This window comes from Pogoniulus pusillus, chromosome 24 (assembly GCF_015220805.1).
Source record: "Pogoniulus pusillus isolate bPogPus1 chromosome 24, bPogPus1.pri, whole genome shotgun sequence".
Taxonomy (NCBI): domain Eukaryota; kingdom Metazoa; phylum Chordata; class Aves; order Piciformes; family Lybiidae; genus Pogoniulus; species Pogoniulus pusillus.
The window spans coordinates 14,511,193-14,534,576 of NC_087287.1; the positions used below are offsets into that span (position 1 = coordinate 14,511,193).

The 23,384-nt window shown below is 38.8% G+C and overlaps 2 protein-coding genes across 4 annotated transcripts; both read right to left on the reverse strand.

Annotated features, from left to right (window-relative positions):
- Positions 1-1,040: 1,040 nt before the first annotated feature.
- On the reverse strand, positions 1,041-12,002 carry RNF141 (ring finger protein 141). Of its 2 annotated transcripts, none has more exons than XM_064163740.1 (6): positions 11,654-12,002; positions 9,766-9,965; positions 8,362-8,470; positions 7,298-7,479; positions 5,870-5,977; positions 1,041-3,802 (listed from the first exon to the last, which is right to left on the reverse strand). In XM_064163740.1, the coding sequence occupies exons 2-6, from the start codon at positions 9,948-9,950 to the stop codon at positions 3,652-3,654; spliced, it is 735 nt and encodes a 244-aa protein (XP_064019810.1). In that variant the 5' UTR covers positions 9,951-9,965; positions 11,654-12,002; the 3' UTR covers positions 1,041-3,651. The 2 variants fall into 2 exon arrangements, with proteins under 2 accessions (XP_064019810.1, XP_064019809.1); XM_064163739.1 differs by having other exon boundaries at positions 9,766-9,968; positions 11,654-12,001.
- A 2,367-nt stretch (positions 12,003-14,369) lies between these two features.
- On the reverse strand, positions 14,370-23,352 carry LYVE1 (lymphatic vessel endothelial hyaluronan receptor 1). 2 transcript variants are annotated; one of them, XM_064163737.1, is made up of 7 exons: positions 23,092-23,352; positions 21,082-21,212; positions 18,581-18,740; positions 18,335-18,474; positions 16,594-16,893; positions 15,759-15,837; positions 14,370-15,342 (listed from the first exon to the last, which is right to left on the reverse strand). In XM_064163737.1, the coding sequence occupies exons 2-7, from the start codon at positions 21,161-21,163 to the stop codon at positions 15,156-15,158; spliced, it is 948 nt and encodes a 315-aa protein (XP_064019807.1). In that variant the 5' UTR covers positions 21,164-21,212; positions 23,092-23,352; the 3' UTR covers positions 14,370-15,155. The 2 variants fall into 2 exon arrangements, with proteins under 2 accessions (XP_064019807.1, XP_064019808.1); XM_064163738.1 differs by lacking the exons at positions 21,082-21,212; positions 23,092-23,352 and adding an exon at positions 19,379-19,811.
- Positions 23,353-23,384: the final 32 nt, after the last annotated feature.

The following is a 23,384-nucleotide window of genomic DNA, read 5'->3' on the forward strand; positions in this document are numbered from 1 at the left end:
TGGAATACCTTGGGAAACAGTAAATCACACTTCTCTGGAAATAAAAAACAAAGGAATTTGTTCTCTGAAGAAGTCTGCTCCTCAATACTGTCCTTTTAAGGACCTGAGTTTGTTTGTTTCATTTTTCCCACTGCTGCAGAATGTGGTGCAGAACTTTTATTGACAAAACAGAAGAATTAGAATACGTATTTGGTCTTTTTTCAGAGTTGCATTTAAGCTACCTTAACAACACACTCCAAATTTTAAGAGACATTGGATTCATAATGGATACTTCTAATCATTTGTACAAAGTGTTGGGTGAAGCGGGGGTAAATTCGGTAAGAGATGAATCCTCTTATGGTCTAGCTGAGTCCTCAGAGATTAAGGGGGCTAGGGCAGCTGGATTTATTTCTTAATAGGGTGGGTTGCTGTAGGTTTGACACCAGATTCACAAACAGCCCAATTTTGCTGTAGATTTGGTTGCATTTCAGCAGTCAAATGCACCAATTGCTCTGCAGCTGTAGGAAAGTACAACTCCTAACTACTTGTACACTGAAGACACAGCTTAACAAAAGGGGATCCCTTTTGGGCAGGGTGCGGGAGACAAAATTCCAGCCCCCACCTTGGGTTCCAAAAGGGCTTGCATTGATACCTCAGGTTCCTACAGTGTAAATGTGGGGGCAGGACCGTAGCTGTATCATTAAGTGGGCTTTTTGGCTGTACAGACATCTCTTTGTGGCCTTTCAAAGTCAGTGTCTTCTGCCACGGGAAAATGTAATCTTCTGCCTGGAACAGCTAACTGCTGTGATAAGCACAATAAAGGCATTCCAGTGCCACATCTGGCCTCAGCCCACATCTCTGTTTTGACCTCATCACCAAACACGGCCAGCTGAGCCTTCATTCAGTAGCAGTGTCTGGTTCAGACTGAGATGCTTACCAGCAAGTTATGCTTTCCTATTTTCAATACTTGTGTTTCCAACACAGTGGAATTGTATCTAAATTAAAATTCATTTGGATTTCATGGTATTAACGGCAAGAGATTTTGAAAGCTTAAAAGAATGTTTGCATTCCTTCCAAAGTAACTTTATTGCACAATTTATACATAAAATTTAATATACTGAAATGTCCTTTGCTATTAATATGAATCTAGGATGTTTAAATTACAATTTCACATTAAACCTGTAAGAAATCTTCACCTAAGACAAGAAAGTTTTCTAATGCCCCTCATCAACAGCTATTTGTTGTAATTCACATTTTCAATGTCTAGCTTCTGGAATCCATTGTTATGCCCCTGCCAATGTGATTCCCTTCCCAAAACTGTTTGCCAAATGTAGCAATTCAGACTAGGCAATACCAGCCAGAAGCAAATTATTAGTTTTTCAGTGTTATTGTACCTATTATCCCATATAACATACAGTACATATATTTTACAAGGCACACATTACAGTACCTACATCACAGCAGTGTGAATTACAGCAACTTAATTTAAAAAAGCTGTACAGAATACAAAGTTTACTTTTCACTATTTGAATATTTTTTGCATTAGTTTATATTGTAATTGCTGCAATTAACCTGTTTGCATCATTACAAAATTAGACTTTAAGAAGTTCATGTAAGTTCACAGCAGAAAGTCAACTTATAAAATCTCAGTTCAGAAGTATAATCTTGAAATACTTGAAAAATAAAGTTAGCTTGCAGCTTTAATTTAGACACTATTTCTGTTCCAGTTATATAAAAAAGTCTAAAAAATTCAGAGGTTTAAGTTCTGAACATGGACCAATGCAAGCTCAAACAGCAAAAAGAAATCAAACAAGTTTGTGATCACAAATACTTGCAAATGATTTAGTGGAAAATTCCTTAGTTTTCAACCTGAATACTGACAGCCTTTATGCAACCAAACAGTCCATACATTTTCTGAAGAATATCTCGTTGATATCAAAGGATAAACAAAGGGGAAAAAATAGTTCTAAGTTATATACATTCATAAGTGGATTTTTTCAATGGATACAGATTTACACAATAAGCCATAATGACTTTTAGATGATAAACACAAGAAGAGCACCTTGCTCATCTATTTTAATGTCTATGACAAATTTGACAACTGTGTCATAAAGCCAAGCTCCAATGAGTGCCATATGCTATGCATGTTCCTTAAGAAATAGAAGTATAATAGAGAAATTCCCAAGATCTGTTTTCCAATGTAATTAAATTTTTCTTGTAGCCAATCGATAAAAACAACCCCATTATGCTAAATCTAAGCATGCATATGCCTTTTAGTTCTGAACCTCTCTGTGATAAAAGGCCATAACCTTATGGCATCCTTGAATTTTAACAAGCATGGCAATTTAAAATGCAGTCTTACACTAATCAGAATGTGTGCTGATAATTCCTCAAATGCTACACAGGAGTATTTATCAATAGTCTCAAATTAAAACAGCAGTATTTAATATAGACTAAAAAAAACCCCAAACTTTCTACAATAGCACTTAATTTCCATAACACTATTTATGCAAAAGAGGCTTAAAATGGGTTTCCTGAATACTAACAATTTATTTTAGACTGTCTAAACTCAGCTCTTTAAAGATTTTACTCTGCTAACACAGAAATATACTGTTGCACTTGTCGTGAGACCCCTTTTTGCCAAGCTGTCACATGCACATCTCACTGCAAGCAGCATTAGTTTTTCTCTGCTACATGAAAACATATTGCACTTACAGATATAAAGCACAGCACCCTTACTTATCACTGTATGTAATGCTTAATATACCTTACAACTGATTTCATCACTTCAAAAACTCAAGAGAAGAAGACAAAACCATAGCATCAGACTAATGCACACTTTAACTGCTAATTCAAATAAAGTAATTCTCTTCAGATATGCCTAATGTTTAAAAATAACTGTGGCTGCTCTTGATCAAAAAAAACTACAAAGAAATTGATTTACTTTTTTTAGAACTGTGTATGACAGTGTTTAATGTGTCTAGAGTAAGACAACTATGCTAAATATCATATTTTTAAAAACCATTCTAAGAAACAATTGTGTTAGAATAAAAGGAAGTGCACAAGTACATTTACAGAGCTGCCTACACTCTCCAAAACAGATTTAAAACAATACTAAAACTCAGATTGGACTGAAATCAGTATCTGTAAACACTAAAAGCAGCAATAACCAGCTACCAAAGTACAGGCAGTGAGACACCTTCAAGTTTAAGTAGTAAAAAATAAAATTAATAATCAGTAGTGCTAACTCATCATCTTTATTCATACTTGTTATGAAACTAAAAGGAGTGCTTTTAAGGATAAGAACTGTGAGGTCAAGCCATCTGACATGATTCATCTTCTGTAGCAGTACACTGTGATGTTCAAACAGCAGTCAGCAGTCATAGTTGTGCTGTTATAAATTGCTTCATCTAGTAGTTGAAATGTTAATATCAAAAGTCGTTGTTGTAATAAACTGTTAATGATCAAAGATCTTACTGGAAGTGTAGATGAATAATTAAGACCACACACACATACACTAACCCATACACCCCCTGTTTCAAAAGAGCAGTGTAGATTCACAGCAACCAAGAACAGAAAGACTGTTGGAAAATGGCAGCAAGAGGTAAAAAGAGATGTTCATGGAAAAGAAAGCTTCAAGTGCTTCTGCTATCATCAGCTTGTTGGCCAGTGTCAGGGTCTGTGAGGCTGGCCCGCCTCATCAACCATGTTAAGTATGTAAGTAGCAACATCATCTTCTGTAGGTGCATCTGAGACCACCCAAGAATCACTTGCCCCAGTCACTTGCCGACGGCAAACAGGACAGCTTCTGTGACGATCACTCCTGTTAGGAAGTCAAAGAAATGTGCATTTTTCATTGATGGTCTCTGGCCAAAAAATAGCCAAAAGCCTTCAAATAATTAAAAAAAAAAGTCCACTCAATCAACAATCCAGTGTGAACTTCAAGAATGATCAGGTTAACTGGATTAGACCATCTGAATATTTATTTGTCTGCTTGAACACTTTCTTTGTGAGAAAGAGTGGCCAATGATTTTGAATGTAGCTCTATTCTTCCAGTGATAAATTTAGAGTACTGTTCCTCATGATCACGTCTGCTCATGTTAAACAGAATGCTTCCAGCTACCAGTTCAGAAATTTTAAATAGAAATCCATGGGCTAAGTTAATTTTTCCTATCTTTAGACATACAGCTGAGGTACTTTAGAAACCAGTCCTTGTAAGCTTCTTATACAGAGAGAAAAAGGAATCCTTCTGGGTCATTCAGCCCACTGAAGTTTGCCATTAGTTGGCAGAGGGGGATGGAGTCCTGAAGGATCATCCCAGAGGTCACAGACAACTATGCTTCTGAGCTGGGAGCCTGTATTATGTGCCTAGGGTAAGAAGAGATGAACTGCAAAAACTGAATACCAAAATAAGAATGGTGTAGCTGGAACTCAGGAGTTCAGCTGATTGATTAGCCACAGTAAACCCATGTGCTGCTGATAGATGCTAATATGTGTCCCCAGAAATGAAAGATCCAGTGTTTTTTACCAAGTTTTTGCCTTGCAGAAGCATTGTGTTGTGAAGGCTTGCTCCTTGGCAAGCCTTTGACAAAGACACTAAGACAAGTTCTTAATTGCAGATTTACATTACTTAAATGTAAAATCATTTTCAGTAACTAGTGTAAAAATAGCCTTTAACTGGGAGTATCTGTATCACCTCCTGCTAGACTGCCAGAACAATGGTTGAATCTCTGTAGACCTTCTGAATGGTCAGAGAAGAGTTATGCTCCTCCACAAAGCAGTTTTTCTCTCAGTTTCCCAACAACAGGTGTATCAGTCAGGAGCTGAAAACTGGTCAGTCTACTATGAAGCTATTGTAAGATACATGTTATACATAACTGCTGTTGAGAAGAAATCCTTTTCCAAAAGTCTCAAATATTTGCATTAGTAAAATGTATGCTATTTAAAGTGAGAGCATGACATACAGGAAAAAAATCCCTGAGACTTTTTTCCCCTAATAAATGATGTGACAGACCACCTTAACTTCCTATTTCCACAGTCTTACAAACTCATTTTACAAAAAGAGAGATAAGAAATGGCAAAATAAAGGCTAAAAGGTACATTTAAATATTGTCCTGGATTTGCTGGGACATAATCCTAGGCCATTCATTGGCTGCAGGACATCTGCAGTTTTGAGTCAGCTGATCCAAGCTGGTTCACAGGTGTGTCCCAGACCATAAACATCATGCTCAGTATAAAAGTGCAAGTTTACTGGAAGAGATGGAGGTTTACTGCTTGGGCTCTTTCCTTTTCCTGTTCTTGATGACTGCATCCTCGTTTATTATGATCACTACACATTCACTGGGCTGAGTAAGACTTTGCAAACTTTATATTGGGATTAGTTTGGCTGTTTCATGAAATCTGTTTTCACTTCAGCCCATGGATTTTCTCTCCCTTTCCCAGTTCCCCTTTCTTGCAGACAGCAGGGGAGGAAGCATCAAGGGACAGAGCAACTACTACAGATTTGCCCCAGATATGGGCTAAACACAGACATTTTCCTAGAGGTGTTTAAGGCCAGGCTGGATGAGGCTCCAGACAGGCTGACCTAGTGTGAGGTGTCCCTGCCCAGGGCAGGGGGGTTGGAACTAGATGATCCCTGTGGTCCCTTCCAACCCTGACCGATTCATGATTCTATGACTGTATACTCCGAAGTGAAATTCTTCAGAAGACATTTTTTCTTCAGCTGCAGTCTGTTTTTGCTCAAGCCTGTTCATGCATCATAGGTGCATTAGCTTGCTAATGTCTTCAGACATTAGTACATGGGAACTAATGAATCTGTTGGACCAAACTGAAACATGTCAGGTAGCCAGTACATAAAATATAGTAAAGAATATAATTTAATGTACATTACCATTTATCAATGCATTTCTGACAGAAACTGTGAGCACATGGCAAGATTAAATCAGCACGTCCATCCATGCAGATGCAACACTCCTCTTCATCTGTCAACTGTTTAACCCTGCAGAAGAAAAGAGAGTATTTTCTCCTGGATAACTAGTAAGTTTTATACTTCTGCCCTAGTAACTACACTAGATACTATGTTTTAATAATTAGCAATGGTCAGAAAGAACACCTGTACCTATCTGCAAGGAATATGCAATATTGTGAATGGACTAGTTACATCATCCCAGCCTAGGTAAGCCTCAAGCTACCAACAAACAGTAGTAAATGAACTAAGCAAAGTTAGAATACACATTTATTTTTGCTTTTGGTGTTGCAAAGGGTTATGAAAATTTTCTTTCATACCAACAAAAATGTGTTAGAAGTTGTAATTCACATGACTGGGTGAAAGAACAGAAACATCTGCCCTCCTTTCACCCAGTGTCAGGCTGAACTACTCCACAATAGCCAAATTCCTGCATATTGGTTTATCTCCTATGTAAAAACACACATATCAAGAGGATCGCTACTAGAATGTAAGATCAATAATCTCATGTGCCATCAAAAGGCCAGTGAATGACAAGAGAGAGAGGATCTCTTTCATTTTAACAGCTGGAGTGTGATGGACTAGAAGACAGTTAATCTAGCTACCAGCTCTTCACTGGCTGATATGAAGTAACTATATATTTACCACTTTTTCTTGTAAAACCTATCTTTACTTCACTTAAAACTGAATTAGGGCCCTGAACTCCTTCAGAATGCTAAAACTAAGGAATTACTGGTAGCAACTTTTCCACACAGGGAAACGGTGACAAGCTTCTTGCTGTTACATTGTTTGCACTGAAGTTATTGCAGGTGTTGACCTCAGCCTTGTGCTTTTCCTCTAGTTAACAAAGCAGGATGTCAACATGTGTGAGACAGTTCATATTTTCACAGTCTTACAAGTTAAATTACTGCTATAATGATGAGTTCCTAGTGGCAACAGATGGGAACTTTCACATGCCAAAATGTAAAAGAGGAAGAGAAAGTTTAAGTGGAACAATAACAAAATCTGTTTAAACAAACACTGTCAAACACCCTAGATTTGTAGCTGCAATTGATTCCATTTCCTTCTGTTTCCTTATTCAGAATTAACACATACCATGTATATATTGGAACTGATCATTAAAATTAGTGTTCTGAAGCTGAAGTATGGTAGCACCAAGAGTTTCACCCAAGTACACCACAGCTCTCTTGGTACAAGAGGTGGTGTGCTATTCATCTCTGTGATGATAGAATTTCTGCATCTGCTAAGAGCATACAGTTTTGATCATTAAGCATTTGTAGATCACATTTTACACACAGCATCCAAAACTTTAATGTTTTAACTGTGGTCAGAAGCTAGAATATACCAAAGTACCTTCCCATCCAGAAGCTGGCCTGACAGGATGACACAGACATCAAGCTCTCAGCAGTTTCTTCAGAAGTACCACTCTGCGCAAGAACTCCTGCTGCTTGACTTGTAATGTCTTTGTATAGTTGGACGAACTGATACAGGTTCAAGATTCTGGAAGCTTCCACAATACCAGTTGTTTTGTTTATCTTAAGATAGAAGAATTGTTTACAATTACATATCAGATTTTTACTTGACATTGCTCAAATTCACTGCAATTCTTATGGCGATAGCCACTTCCCCAAGTGTCCATTGCTAAGTTAGTAAACTGCTACCTGCTGCAGTGAGAGTTAAGACCTGCAATCACAGTTGCTTCATTACCACAAGTATCACACAGCAAGACAGTTACCATCGCCACTTATATTACTGGTAGGGACCGAATGTCTAAAAAACTGGCCTAAACTTAAGACAAAGAACAGAATAATCAGTTGTTTTGTATTTGAACTTGTAACAGTCTACAATGATGGTTGCCTTAATGAAAACTAAGAGCAAAGAGAAAATTACAAACTGTTGGGTTCAAACAAAGCTTGAGTTTGCTTGGTTAAAACTGTGCGTGACCTCTTAAGGATGTTACCTGATAGGATAGAGGGGTGAAAAATCTCCACATTAAAAAGACCAAACGAAATTAGTTTGTCATAGTCTTCAAATTTAGTTAAACATTTAACTTTTAAATAGTTTTTCTAAGGAATCACAGTAGTTACACTAGCTCAACTAACAGCACTTCTACTGCTATCAAATCATGTAGTTCCCAGTTTGTTGTACTATTTGACTGTCATGACTTGACCTCAGAAATTATATGCAAGTGCTCCACTTGAAGATATTAGTCCTTTAAACTTAGCTATAAAAACGTTGTTAACCTGCTTTTTGCATAAACTTGGAATATAGACTTTATGTCAAATGGTATCCTCGAACAACCATGTGAAGCAAAATACATTCAAAATATAGCGAACAGGTGTTTTATTTCACCAGTGACAGTCCCCAAATAGCTGCACACAACCCCCTCACCAAATTAAAATTCTCCACAATCTTACTTTAGTACATATTATCCGAACGATCACCTTCCAGAAAGCAGAAGAATCAGAACCAGGCTGTACTTCAAATAAGAGATGTTTGTCTTGTCCAGAAGCCAATTTTGCAGTACTGAAATAAAGGAACATCAGTTGTACATCATTTGCTAGACATCCAAAGATCAGGAACCTCAGCCAATGTGGTATTGTTTATTGCTCACCTCTATGATCTTTACCCTTAAAGAGATATTCTCAATACTGCCCAAAGACATGAAATTAAAGTGTAATGACCTTCTTGTAATTCAATTCAAAATCTGCTGTCCATTCCACTTTAAATTGCACAGTATATTTCAGAAAAATATGTGGAAGTCTTTTGATCCAGCATCATCAAGTGTCCTTTATAGACATTTCAACTTATATATACTTTCACTGTTTATGACAGTAACCATACAATCTTGTGGTCCAATCTAAAAAGGTTATTTCCTTACCATGTATGAAAAAAAAGTATGCAGATGAGGTGAATTTTTGTTAGTATATATTGATAATGAAGCAGTCAGATGAAAGCTTCAAGTGGCACTGAGGGTATTTTGTGTTTATTTTTTTAAATGTAGCACAGACACAAAGGTCTATCCCATACGAATCATAAGAAGCTATGCTTCAACACTGTTAAAGAAATTAGAAACTTAAAAGAACGAACAGTATTTTTGGAATTACACTGAAATATACTTAAGATTCTCAGGGAAAACAAAGTAATGTTCCGCAAAATCTTTTTATGTGTCTACTCAGAATACAGCTATCTGTTCCTGAATGTCATTCATAAAAGTATGACACTCTAGAGGACAATTTCTAAATCAAATACAAATTCACATAAAATATCAAACACTAGCAAAATCCACATACTACAGACACCCTTTTTTTCAGCACATACTTTTCCACTTCATATTGCTTTGTACGATAAATACTGGATAAAAATGACAACTAAAGCTTTGATTTTGTTAATTTTGTTTTACCATCAATCTATCAGCCAAATAAAACTACATCTAGAAAAAAATATTACTTATGCAGCCTTTTGTTTGGGATTATCTTAATCACTGTTTTCAGGTATAACATGGTTTCGGATGAGACACATCTCATCTTTAATACAGAACAGCACTGCATGTCCACAGAGGTGAGACAGAGAGTCTCAAATAATTTCAGGCAATACCTTCCTAGTGTAGCTGTATTGTCTTTATTGAGCTTGTATTGCTGCTTCTTACCAAAAGCAACAGGCAGAGAGGAAGCAGCATTGCATCTTTACAGAAATGTTAAGAACTGAAGGAAATATCTGAAAGCCAGATGGCCAGTTCTGGCTTAGCCAGCACAGGAGACTATTATTGCATTTAAGGTCTCTGTAAAACATGAAAAAGAAGGAAACGAAGCAAGGCTTACACATCATTAAGTTCAGCTACTCTTCCCAGAAACTCTTCATACGTTAGGAAACCACTTTCTTGAACCAAAGCGGCATGCTTTGCTACTTTTTCTGGTAACTTGTTAATTACAGTCTGTGTGTGATTTGAAATTTGTTGACCCATGGTGAAGCTCTTCACCTCAGTTCCGTAGAAAGAAGTTCTCATTCACTTGCAGAGTCTCTGCTAAAAATATTTTAGAGAATTACATTTTTGTGTCTTATAATGGCTACTCTCTCAATTTTCTTGTAGCATAAGAGCTTAGCTATCCACTAACCAGTCTAATTCTACAGTAACACAACTTGAACAGCCAAATCAGAAACAAAGCAGAACACTTAGAAGAGACTGAAATGTGGCATTAACAACTTATGAAAAAAGTATCATTTTGCTTACAGCAAAACTTTATAGTAGATATAATTTTTTCACACAGAATTTTCAGCAACAGACATAAAAATACATCAAATGGAATGGAAACAAAAAAAGATGACAATGGCAATTTATATGACAATCTTTGCTTTTCCTAGGTATTTGTGCATGTGAAAGTCAGAATTCTACAAATAAGCATGCTGACGTATGTCTGTACACAGACGTTACAGTAGGAATTAGCTTTCTTACATCAGATTGTCAGACCAAAGGAACTCTCACAGCACTCTTAAACTGGTAAGCCAAGGAATCCACATCAATATAAACAGACTAATCTCCTGATGTGCATAAACCAGTCAACTTTAGGATGTACTACAGAAGTGACTTGCTCAAACCTCTCCAACCTTTCTCACCCTTCCTTCACACTTCTGTTTCCCCCAAAAAGTGTGTATAAAGGTCTCTACTTTCTGCCTTCTGATTTTGAGCCTTTCTTAACTTCCTCCCCCTGATCCCTCTTTTTTGACATTCCCTCAAAACTTCTCTGGGCTCTGGTCTAGAAAAAGCACAGCCATGCAAATGCAGACAGAGGCCTGCAACAGCAAGCCAACTGCAGAGCATCGATACTCATGTAAATACACAGTAGAGTATTCTTCAAACACACAATTCTCTTTCACACAAGAGCATAAACTTCCACTTTAGTGTTTGAATTTTTACCAGTGTCAGATGTGTCCTACTCTAGTCGCTTTTGTCCGTCTGAATCACCCTCCAACCATCTCCTCTGTGGTTCTCTAGACCCTGCGTTTGCTGAGCACACGCTCAGGAGATACACTGGAAGCACACCGTGCCAGCAGCATAACCCTTCACCCCTCAGACACAGCCCATCCCCGGGCTAGCAGTTGTTGTGCCTTCTCTCTAGCTGGAATTACCTCCCTGAGGAAGCCGTGCCGCGTATGAATCTGCTGAACTAGCAACGCCACACGGCGTCCCAGAGAAATCTGGGGGACAAGAAGTACCCTGCAAGGACGCCTGCGGAAGCGCTTTCTTTCGCCTATTTTTCAGGCTCACACACACACAAAACTACCGACAGGTAAACGAGGCCTGCCACCGGCTGCGTCCCTCGCCGGTCCCTCCACAGAGAGTCGGCAGGGCGCTCCTGCTAACCCCTCACGGCCAGATCCCGCCGGCTGCTGTCCCTCCACCCTCACACCCACCGCCACCACCGGCCGCGCTCGCGCCAGGCCGCGCGCAGCTGCTCGGGGCGTCACAGCCGCACCGCCTGCCGGGGCGGGGCACGGCCCGCGGGCAGCCACCGCTCGACCCTTCTCGCCTCAACGGACGCTGCGGCGACGCCCGGCGCAGGAGCCCGGGCTCCTGGGCTTGGCTCAGAGCGCCCCACCCAGAGGCTTTCCTGGGCCTAGGCCTTGCGCTGCCCTCAGGGCGCCGTCGCTCCGGGAAGCGCGCCAGCCTCCGCGAGGCCGCGGACGAAGGGATCCCGCCAGCGACCTCACCCCAGCGCCCCAACATCCTGCTCCTCGCCGCCCGGTGGGGACCGGAGCGAGGCCGCTCCCCGGCGCGCCCCGACCGTCGACGAGCGGCGCAAGCGCACGAGCGGTGACTCTGGCTCTCGGCGCGGCTCGGTGACGACATGCGCGGGCCGCGGTGTTGCCGGGACCCGGCGGACGCCGGAGCAGGGCCGCAGGGAGCCCGCCAGCGCTGCCGGGCGGGGCGGGGCAGGGCGGAGAGGTGGCGTTGCTGGGGCCGCTGCCCGCCTTCCGCACGAGCAGCTTCCGGCGGTCGGTTCGGCCGAGGTCCTTCCTGTTCTGCAGTGGGGATGCTGTGTGGAGCGGCTCTAAGAAACTCTGTCATAGCTCGAGTGTCCGCAGGTGCGTCTTGCTGCACCGTAAGCAGGTGCCCACTCGATGTTGCGCCGCTCAGGGTTCCCAGCGTCTAAAGGGACACAAAATTACGGTTACAGTTTTCTGTTGGCTCCAATGAATAGCCATCTCAGTGATACCTAACGCAGTCTGAGAGCCTGCCTTGGTGGGATCATCACAGGCAGGACCTGGCGCTGCAGAACACCCCTTACTCTGCCACAACGTCCGCGGGAAGAAGAGGGCACCCGGGTCTGCGCAGAGGATGTGGGAGCTGAAAGGATGTGGCAAAGGTCAATGACCTTACAAATAAACCACCAACACCCATCAATGACAGCAAGCCATTTAGAAGCAGTAATCCCAAAACGTTCTCTAGGTGAACCACAATCTGAAGCTTAAAGGTTTAATTCTAGAGTCGATGATTAAAAAAAAAAAAATAAAGGGGAGAAAAGGAGTAGTACTTCCCCTTCCTGCCCGCTCCGGCTGCGCATAGACACACGTACTTCCTACGATAAAGGCACCTCTGTATTCCGGGCAGAGGTTGGGATAGACTGGGAACTTCACTGTATTTCCTGCAGGTCAGCCGCCCCTTTCGCTTAAGGTCAGCAAACATCTGTAGCCTAAGTGTGGGAATCTGACTAGTGTTACTGTCAAATGATTAATGCAAACTGTGATTCCCTGTTAGGTGGAATGAATTATTTGCTCAAGAGCATAATGCAATTTCTGAGACATCAAGGAACATTTCAGCTATTGAGAATGTCTCACAAAAAAACAGTACAACACTTAAGAAAAGTCAGAAACATAATGATGAATTTCTCTTAGGTCTCTGCTATCTCTGCTACTCCCAGTTACTGGTTTGAGTTTTCGACACTTTATGTCTAGAACTGAAATAAATGTTTCCTGTCTGCTCTGTAGTGGTACATCCCTTGCAATTCTATTAGACAAGAACATTTTGTACTTTGCAGTTTGAATGTGAGTAGTACTCACTATATATAGACAGTAGCAAATACAGTACTTGTTGATTAGTACTTACAGCTGCTTTTATTACACAGGCTCCTTTTAGCCTTTATTGTGGAGGCATAAATTGTATAGTGGAGAGGATGAGCGGATCAAACTCTGCATTGGCCAGGTGTCCCTGCGAAGGCCAGGATGAAACCTACCTGAGTTTTTAAGGTATATGACAAGGCATTTATCCATTAAGGTAATATCTTCTTATATTGTCTTGTAGAGATTTTTTTAAGAAAGTAAACACTTAAGGGGAAAAAGAGCACCCTTATTTAGATCTAAACCAGAAGCAACAAACTTTCATCTGGAGTGGAACTAGAGAACGATTTCCCCACTTTCTTTAGATGTGAACGAGACAATCTAAGGGAAAAGAAAGTTGGTGCCTGTGAAATAGAGACATAGTTGCAGGAGAGTAAGAGAAGTGATAGCTAATTATCTCCTGGTAGAGGGGGAAAGAATAGAGAAACAGGTAATTTCTAATCTCTCAGATGCAAGTGAAATTTTAGTATGTCATAAAGAAGTTTTCAAATTACCTGAAATTCACTAGCATCACCTGCTTCCTTAAACCATTCTGCTTAAGCTACTCTGTCACCACCATGACAAGTGCTGGCTCTTGCCCTTACTGATGGCCTTATTTCTGCTGTCTACTCTCACTGCTCACATGGAAAAGAGTGCTTTCAGTCAGGGTGCCAGGAGCGACACATGGCATTACTGCAGTATTTTATAAGAGGAATTACTTAACTGAACAGAAGGCTGTGTCTAGTACTTTTCTCTCCTGCACATTTTTCTGCTGAAATTCTGTTGATGGACATCTGAAATCAGTGCATTTTAGAGCTGTGGCAAATCAGAGTCTTTCTGCAGTACTGTAGCTTTAAGGGCAGTTGTGGACTGCATATCAACACAGTTCAGACTCTTGGAGACATGAAATAGTTCTCTGCTATCAAGGAAAAAGTAAAAAGAGAGTAAACAAAAAACAACAGAGAGAACCTGTTAAGTATGCTACTAGCAATACACTATAACTCCCCATCTAGTGGAATGCATAAACAGTGGTCAATTTTTAGATTTCTGTGAATCAAAAATATGAATGTTCATAACCCAGTATCCTACACTGTAAAAACTACGATATAGGTGAGCAGTTCTATTTCTATTTTATTTAAGAGTATGGTTTTCAAGCTGCTTGATTTAAAAAACTTCCTTTGACATAACAACCTACTTCACATACAAAAATTAGTTATCCAAACCATTTATTAAAGAAAATGTCTGAGAAATTGCTAGTGTTTTTCTTTTATAAACAACTAATTACTTCTGTAGCTTTAAGGTTATATGAAGTCTTTTTACTGTGAGACAGTTTTCATGAAAATAACAAATGCATCTAGCATACTTTATTTTTTTAATGAAGTAGTATAAATGTCTCATACTACTGGAGATGTTTATTATGAGAGCCACACTTAAATATACACAAAAGGTCTTAAATATAACCGTTGAGATACAGTTCAAGGGTGTTTTTTTTTCCCTGTCAAATATCTGATGCAGAAGAATGATACAGGGTGTAATAAATAAAACAATCATGAAAGGATGCAGATATTTAAGAAAGTTATCAATTACTATATATACAAATATCAGCATCTGTGTGCCCTTCCTTGGGTATCTGAATGACAATGGGTTGATCCTTTGATTTTTTACTCATTTGTAAACAGATTCATTTCTTCTGTTTGTAAACAGACTTCTAAAAAACAATATACCATTACTTAACAGAAATAAGCTAATCTACATGAGGAAGAGATGCAGTGTCATAAACTTCAGTTAGCACATATCCTCCAGCCAGTTAAATACCTCCATTTCATTATGTATTGATCTGAATTCTGTGCACATAGTTAACACATTGCATACCATTAATAGCATATTCCTAGTTCTTTATTAAAGAGGAAAAAGAGTAATATGGATTTTTCATTATTTCAAGTACATAAGATATCTCATTCTTCTGCAAGAGCATTCATAAAGATTAAATTATTAAAAAAGAAGTTAAGATAGAGGAAGTATTAATTCATGAGTATTTACAATCACCCATGTTTAAAAGCATTGCTAAGTTCTGTGTGCTTTGTTTTATACTTCTGTCAAGAAACCTTTCTTCCCCTTACACTTCTGCTTCTAGACATTTTACTGTGCCCTCAGGCTTGGTTTTAGACTCCTCTATATTTTTTCCATTATTCTTTGTTTCCTTCTCAGATGTTTTGTCATTTGAATTAGCTTCTTTAAGAGCAGTAGTTTCAACCATTTCTTTTTGTTGGTTCTTGTTTGAAAATGGGAAAGTTTTCTTGTACCTTTAAACAGAAAAAAAATAAGATAGTAAAACTGAAACTGTGATATCATTTGGTAGTATCACTCAAGAAATAAAGTGAAAATACCTAGAATTAACTTTCTCTGAAACACTCAATAGTGCCATGCTGTGGCATAAACAGGCTTATATACAAATAGATGCACACTTCAGTGTTGCTATTTTGGCACACTAAGCATGGCTGACTAATCAGAAATAGACAATATTTGGTTTTGGTTCCTTTTCTAAAGCAGGCAATGGTAACAGCAACAACAAACTTCATCTGCATAACAACAGGGTTGAGTTTAGTCATTAATGTTGTTAAGCTGTTATACTTCTCTGCTCTTTAGCTATATATTTAAATATTCAGTAGTTGTACTCTGTCCAAGAGAAAAAAACAAAACAAAACAAACAAAAACTTACTTTTTGATGTAGCAGACTGATAGAACAACTGAAATAATGAAGAAGATGACTGCTAGTACAAGAAGTGTAGTAGGGATACCTAGAGAAAAAAGGCGAGGTGAGCATGGAGTTTTTGTATGTATTTAATTTTCACTACTTGGAGGCACATAAGCATAAATCCAGATTCTTCTAGAAACAGCCTAGTATAAGAAGTACATACACAACAATTCAAAAGCAGAGGCATTAGGAATCTCAAATTACTTCTGCTCATTGTTTTAAAAGAGACTAAACCTGATATTTGGACAATCCCTGATCTGATCTGCTCATTGGGTAGTTTTTACAGCCTACCTGGACAACACGTTTTGTGATTAACTTCCTTACAGTAAAAAGGCTTTTCCTCATATTTAGTCTATTTCTTCATTGCTATGTGTTAGGATTCTTTATTCACACCTTGTATCTTAGAACACCTCCATATCTGGAGAACGGCAATTCTCCTTCAAACTTCCTTGGCTTTTGTTTTGAAGAGCCTGCTGAACCTTCCATTACTCTGAGCTAATGGTGTTAGCTAAGATTTTTGCAGTAATGTATTACCCCAATCACATTAGCCAGGATAAACTTCCATTATTTTATATTAAGATACTATCCAAAAGTGTAAAATAGATCTGAATTTGATTTTTAGAAAATCCTCTGCCCTGTAAGTTTGTCTTTTGCAAAATATAGCACTCTTTTTCTGCCCCCCAGGTTCAGCTGCATCAAAATGGATGCTGGAATAGCAAACAAAAATAGCAGTAAAGAGTTTTACTACTACTATCTAACTAGCTTTTCTGATTCAATAGCTGCCATACATGGCCTTTACCTCCGAAGACAACAGAGTCATTTTTAAAGGCAGCACGGGAAGTGTGGTTAGGAGAGTCAGTGGCTGAGTCTTCCTCTGGCCTTTCTGTAGTGGTCGCCTCCGTTGGCAATACAGTTTCAGTTACACAGATCACACGGAATTTCCTGTTTCTCTTGGGCTCTTCTGACTCAGTCACATTGGGCACTGCCGTGATGTTCTCAGTCAAATCCGAGCCTGAAGATGTAGTTAAGTCCATTGATGCACTTGATGAAGGTGGTATGGTGGTAGTTGGATCTGGTTTACATGAATTAATCTGAACATCTGCAGAAGGGAAAAGTAAGAGTTGTGTTTGTTGTTAGTTTTGTGCTTACAATACATCTCTAGTTATTGAAATTGTTCCTCAGACATTCCCTTGTGGAAATTGTTATTCACAAGGGCCTTACCCAGACCAGACGTGCCTAGTTCAAACATGTGGTGACAACCCAGATTACACACCTCTGTGCATGCCAATGACAAGATTCCTTCTGCAATGCATATAGAAGGCAATATGGCCTCCTGCAGAGCAGGAGATTAAACTGCAGATACAAGATTCAAAAATATTTCTATTATATTATGTATATTGCTGATACTTGAAACATCACTTTGATCTCCTGGAAAGAAATTTAGCTCATAAAACTTCAAGGTAAACCAGGCACAGGTGTGAGATAAAGAAGTGATACATTCTAATGGGGGTCAGGACTACTCAGAAATGAAGTCATTTAAATTATATGAATGTCATCTGTACAAAACCATCAGTGCAAGTGAACTTCTGTATGCAAATGGAACAGTTAAGTTCTGAATCACGCTCCTGTGAAAGTGTGAGAATTCTTCTTTTCCAGTGCAATTCTATATTCTGTAAAGCTATAAAAATGTCACTAAAATAACAAGCAGGTTACAGCCTAACTAACAGGGAAACGACGTATGTACCATTCTCCAAACAAATGCCCATGGGAAGTCTGATGACGCAGTTACAGAATAAAAAACCTAAGTGACAGGAGCTCTACTTTTTCCACTACAGTTCTCAAGAGATGTTGGCATTTCTTTGGCACAAAGAAAATTGACAGAATGGGCTTCTGCCACATATTTTGAGTAAGAAATGCCTAGAACAGGCAACAGTTTGGCAATGAAGATAAAAAAATACAAAATCATTCTGGTGTTAAGTATACATTACTTCAAGTTATATTTTAAGCCATTCAGCAAGCTCAACTTGCATCACATACTGTAACAGTATGATTCTTTTGAGTTAAACAAAACAAGCTATTTGAATTACTTGCTAAGTCCATAGCATCACCCACTACATTTCCTATTATCAAAAAACCATTCTATTTTCCTGAAGTACCCCACTCTTGGACTATTTGCAAGAAAACACACCACCCACAGACACAGACACCCTGGTTAAAGAGTCAGTGCACCATCTTTCAAATTAACATGCTTAAATAATCAAAACATATAAAGAGCATTGTGCAGATGTTACAGAACAGTAAAAACAACTCTTCTTCAAATGCTTTCATGGCAGCATAAAATTAAGTTGGGTTGTCTGAACTAACTTCTTGTATTTCATGGAAGCTTTTTTCCCCCCTACAAGTCAAGTACAGCTTGACAACATTCAAGACTGGGGGAGAAAGGGCCAGCAAATTATAAGAACCCACTTGTTTGTCATGTGGATATTAGAAAAAATCATACAGACCAAAACACAAAAAATGTAGTTCTCATGCTTACATACCTGAGGAATTGAAGCAGTAAACCTTAAATGTTCTGAAGGGCTCAGCATTCCATTGCACTAGTCCAACATTGCCCTTACCGCATTTCTTATTGGATGTTATCCTTGGAATGACAACAAATTCATCTTTCACCCATCCATAGCTACAATAAAAAGCACCAGTCTTTTAAATATTGGATCTATCACCAACCTCAGATGTGTGTAAAGGTGTACACTAAAGATAACCAAACATTAAGTGATGTCATATACCTGCATGTTTCAAAACCATGTTTCAAAGCCTTGTCAACTTGGTCTTTACTTGCCAGTTGTAGATTCAGTTGATTGCATGCATTGCTTGCTTCTGAGAAATTCACTTTCTCCTCAAGATAAATCCCTACACCTGCGATCCTACAAGGCGAAAGAACGGAACCTGTAATTTAGACATAAATATTCAAGGTTAGTGTTTGAATATTAACATTTATTCTTCATGAAGAAGTTAAGATCACATTCAACTGAACTGAACATTGTTAAAGATTTCTTGCTGGAGGACAGTGGAAAACTATTTTGTAGCAGAAAAGACATACTTTAAAAATAGAACCTACTTTCCTAACACAATAATGTAGCATGTAAAGAGGTTTGGCTTAGACTAAATGCACATACAGTTGGCATTTGAGTCATTACCTGGAGTCAGTTTCTTACTAAAGACACTTGTTACGTGTCATACTTACTCATATGAAATGGGAAGACTAATCAGACAGGGGTTTATTCCTTGTTTTAAATTTAAATGACAAAACTAACAGTTTTACTGAGACACTGATTCTGTCAGTACCAATGAGTTCTGTCAAAGGTATTACATGCATTTTTTTAATGGAATTCATATTCCAATAATGATTTTATCATTACTAATGTCCTTTTTTTGTCTTAAATTAGTCTTTTTTTTCTTTGACTGGCATGACGCTTCCAGCCCTGCAGCCACTGTCAGATGGTCAATTTACTGAGTGATTGGTGGGCAGAAGGATAGGAGAGGCTAGGTTTGGTTAATTTATGACACTCTTCCCCATTCCTCACCCATAGGCAGTTTATCCATCTCTTTTAGATAGCCACAGCTGGCACACTGTTCATGACACCTGCACCAGGGAAAGAATAGCTTAAGCCTGAGTACACTTGTTCAATTTTCTTAATCTGTATTAGGGACGTAGGACAGAATTCAGGGTCTGACACAGACAAGGATAAATTATTTTACTCTTTTGCCTCCATATTTCACTGGAAGCATAGACTGGGAAAAAAGATTCCTTTGTTTTTGAGTTATGTACAATAATTACCATATTAAATAAAGTATTTCAACATTTCACTGCAAACATTTCAGAAAGCAAACAGCCTCAGGTATTATTTCCTTGCTCAGTACACTTTTCAGACCATGTGCCCCCTAAGTATGTGCACTAATGAACTATACACAAAACTATGCAAAACTATACACAAAAATTATACATCAAAATGAAGAGAATACACAAACCTTCAAGGCAAGATTAAGTGATCCCTGCACACCCACCACATGACTTCTTAGCAACAGAGGCTAAATTGAATTTTGTGAATAAAAAGATAGAGCTAGCAGCCAAATGACTCCTGTGATGACAAGGGGATGAAAAGGTTACTAAGCCTATGTGGAGTGTTAAAAGAAAAGTAGGATTTTCACTCATGCCTTCACTGGGTGTGGTGGGAAATGGAAGCTTGGAGAGGAGCTAAAAGAGGTCCTAACAACTAGGTCCTTAAAACTCAAGCTCTCTGTTTCCCTAATGAAAACCATTCAGTGACTGGGATAGCTGGAGGAAATTACCGTTGTTAGGTACTCCAGTCCTGTGGAATTTCAATAGACTTGACCAATTTGCTCAGTCCAGGTTTCTTTCATAAACCTTTCAGTAGATAAGAAAATCAACTGTTTGCCACAATGGTGTATGTTCCTTTACATAAATAGAACAAGTATCTACTTCTTGCAATTACAGCAAAAGATCTGGAAACATCTGATATGCACTGAGCATCTGCAGATATCCTAGCAGATACTGCAATTGGAATAGCATGTGTTGGTTCTGGAATTTGAAGCAGAAGATGTTTGAATTTCAGTAAGGTAGAGAAGAAAGGGGTACTATATGACCCTGATTTAAAAATAGGTGCTTATAACAATGACTGAGGAAGGAGGGTTAAGAACTGCATGATAAGGCTGACATTGGCAGTTCCCTATGTCATTTTTTTCAGATAGTTTATACAAAATAGGAACTTTTGTACAGTATTTACCAGAGACAAGCATAACTGCCCTGAAGATGAACTGTGAGATCCCTGCCACACATTTCCTTCAACGTTGCAAATCAAGACAGCGTCAGGGTATTGCCAAATCAGAGCAAAACACTTTACACTGAGGACAGCATTTGATCACAGACACACAGAACTGGTTTCGTATATGTATTACACTCTGAAGATTGCACAAAGCTGTTCACTGTGGTATTTTAAATAATACAAAATAAAGTCACATTCCAACAGATCTGAACTTAATGCTAAGTGCAAACCCAAAGCTTTACACAAGCATTTAAACAATACTACTATTCCTCTATATGCTAGTTTTCACTGCAATGTATTCTCAAAATCCTGCAGTTTCCTATGCTAGAGACATATTTACACATACTCCCTTCCCCCCATTTTTATTTGCAACTCTAGCTATTATTTCCAAGTACTCTCTTTTGGTTCATTTAAGAGACTTTTTAAAAAGGGACTTTACATACCTGTTATATAGTAATTTTGAGCCATGAATGTCATAACCCAGATGAAAAGCACTGCTGAGGTAACTCCAAAATAAGATGCCATTGTCACCGACTAGGAAAATTAAGAAATTCAAGGTGATTTGTCTCCTGTGCTAAAAAAAGTTATTGGATGCTGTCAGGCCACCTTTGAGATGACTTCTTGAACGCAACTTCAGCTGTCACCGCACTGCTTCATAGAAAGAATGTCAGAGCAAATGCACTGACTGTCCCATTCAAAGATGAGGTCACTGCCTGGAAATCCCTAATCACCCTTTACACTCTCTTTCATGTAGGGCTTGCTGGAAAATTTAACTACTGCTGACTCAGAAAACACAGCTGAGGAAGGGAGATAAGTGTTAGACTTGTAAGTCAGTAAATACTTTGAAAGAAGTTTTTATTTTGCTGGTTTTCTCTGTTTTACTGATTAACAGCTCATTATTCACGTTGTCTATTCATCTGGTAAATAATATGAATCCTCTACTGTATCACAGCATGCCAGGCAAGGATTTTTGTTTTTGAATTAAAGAGACTTCCATCCCCCACTATCCAATTTGTCTTGATGTACTACTTTTACATTCCTTCACCTTAGAGTTCCAAAGCAAAATAAGTACCACAGCACAGAGATAATACAATGTTTAGTTTTCAACAGAACTGGAGATACACTATCCTAATGGGATTCCTTCTGAGACTGGAGGGACAGAGGTGGGAGCCAGTCCCATCACTGCTGCTTTGTGTGAAGTTCCAACAGCGATTCCAACAGACTGATTCAAAAGACAGATGATCCTCACAGCTATAGCTTAGAAAACCTTCCGGAAGTCTTAGTAAAGAAACAATTGTTTTTACAGAGATTTCAACAAACGCAGAGCAGGAATGGAGTCTGAGATCAGCTAGTTCCCTTTGCTGTCAGTATGATCAGCTGTGTTTATGTCATGCCTGACAGATGTTTGTCTAACCTGATCTTAAAGACTTCCAGCAAAAAGTTCCTAACATTTCCTCATACACTGTTCCAGTGCTGCACTGTCCTATGCTGTTAAAAGGTATTCCCTAGTCTAAACTGGCTTACCTGTACTGCGGTGTAAACCTATCACTTATTTTCCTGTTGGAAACAGATAATGAAATGGAACTGGCAACTATTTCCTACCATGAAAATTAATCAAAAGCTGGGCTTCTGACATTTTTTAATTGCATGCTAATTTTCCTTTCAAATTTTAACACTTTGTGCCTATTATCTTCACTTAAGCAAAGTTTCTTGAGTCAAACTCCATCCATACTATTGATGTTTATTAGGGTTTTTAGCTGGAAAAATTAGCTAAACACCTTTGTATCACCAAACAAAAATATAAGCTACTTCATATGGTTTTGTAAGAGCCAACTACAGATTAGGAGAAAAAGACTTTTAGAATGATGAGGTGAGACTGAAATAAAATTTGCTTTTTGTTAATTTCTTTATTTTCATATTTCAGCTGTTCAAAACTTTGTGGGAGATCACTTACCTGAACTATAACAGTACAAAAGGTCTTGAACCTGTTTATGAGTCTTCCTCACAACATGTAAAGTGAACAAACCCAGCAGCCTTATACTGAATGTTTAATTATAATTTGACCCACAGCATCTCATACCAGCATGCTCTAAAATGTTGATTAGGGCTGTTAAACAGAAAACTTTTGCTGTGGGAGAACAGATGTAACTGTTCTCTACAACCACTTGGAAAGAAACCTTGAAACCTGAACAAGAGGAGAGGAAGCAAGTTTAAAAAAACCAACTTCCTATGGAAAACACTTTCCCTGGTAACAGTAATTCACTTTAAGGTTGTCACTGTCCCAGAGATTTTATGCTTGGCACAGACTATCAAAATTTCAGAAGTGGCATTTCTGTTCTTTGTGGAAACAGAGGGTTGTCTCCATCCTGCTGGTCTGTCAGTTCACCTCTCAAAAAGCTCAGGTTTCCCACACCTCCCAAGCCTACAAGAACAAGCAAATAAAGAATCCTAACCTTTCACTTGATCTCCTTTGGTTACAGATTTCCTTTGTGGCTTTCCATGTTTGACCTCCTCAGTGCCAGGCTGCCGCTCTCTGAAGTGGGAGTTAAACTCTGACCGGGATTTCTTTCCTCTCTCATCTTGTTTCTAGGGTATGACTGTGATGACCCTGCTTACACTTTCCCTTTTGATGCACAGGTTTGTTTGCTTCTTCTACATAATTTTCCTGAAGAAGTGAAAGACTAAGAACAAGACCTTTGGTATGTGTAACACAGTACCTTAAGGAGCATGTATGTCATAGTATAGC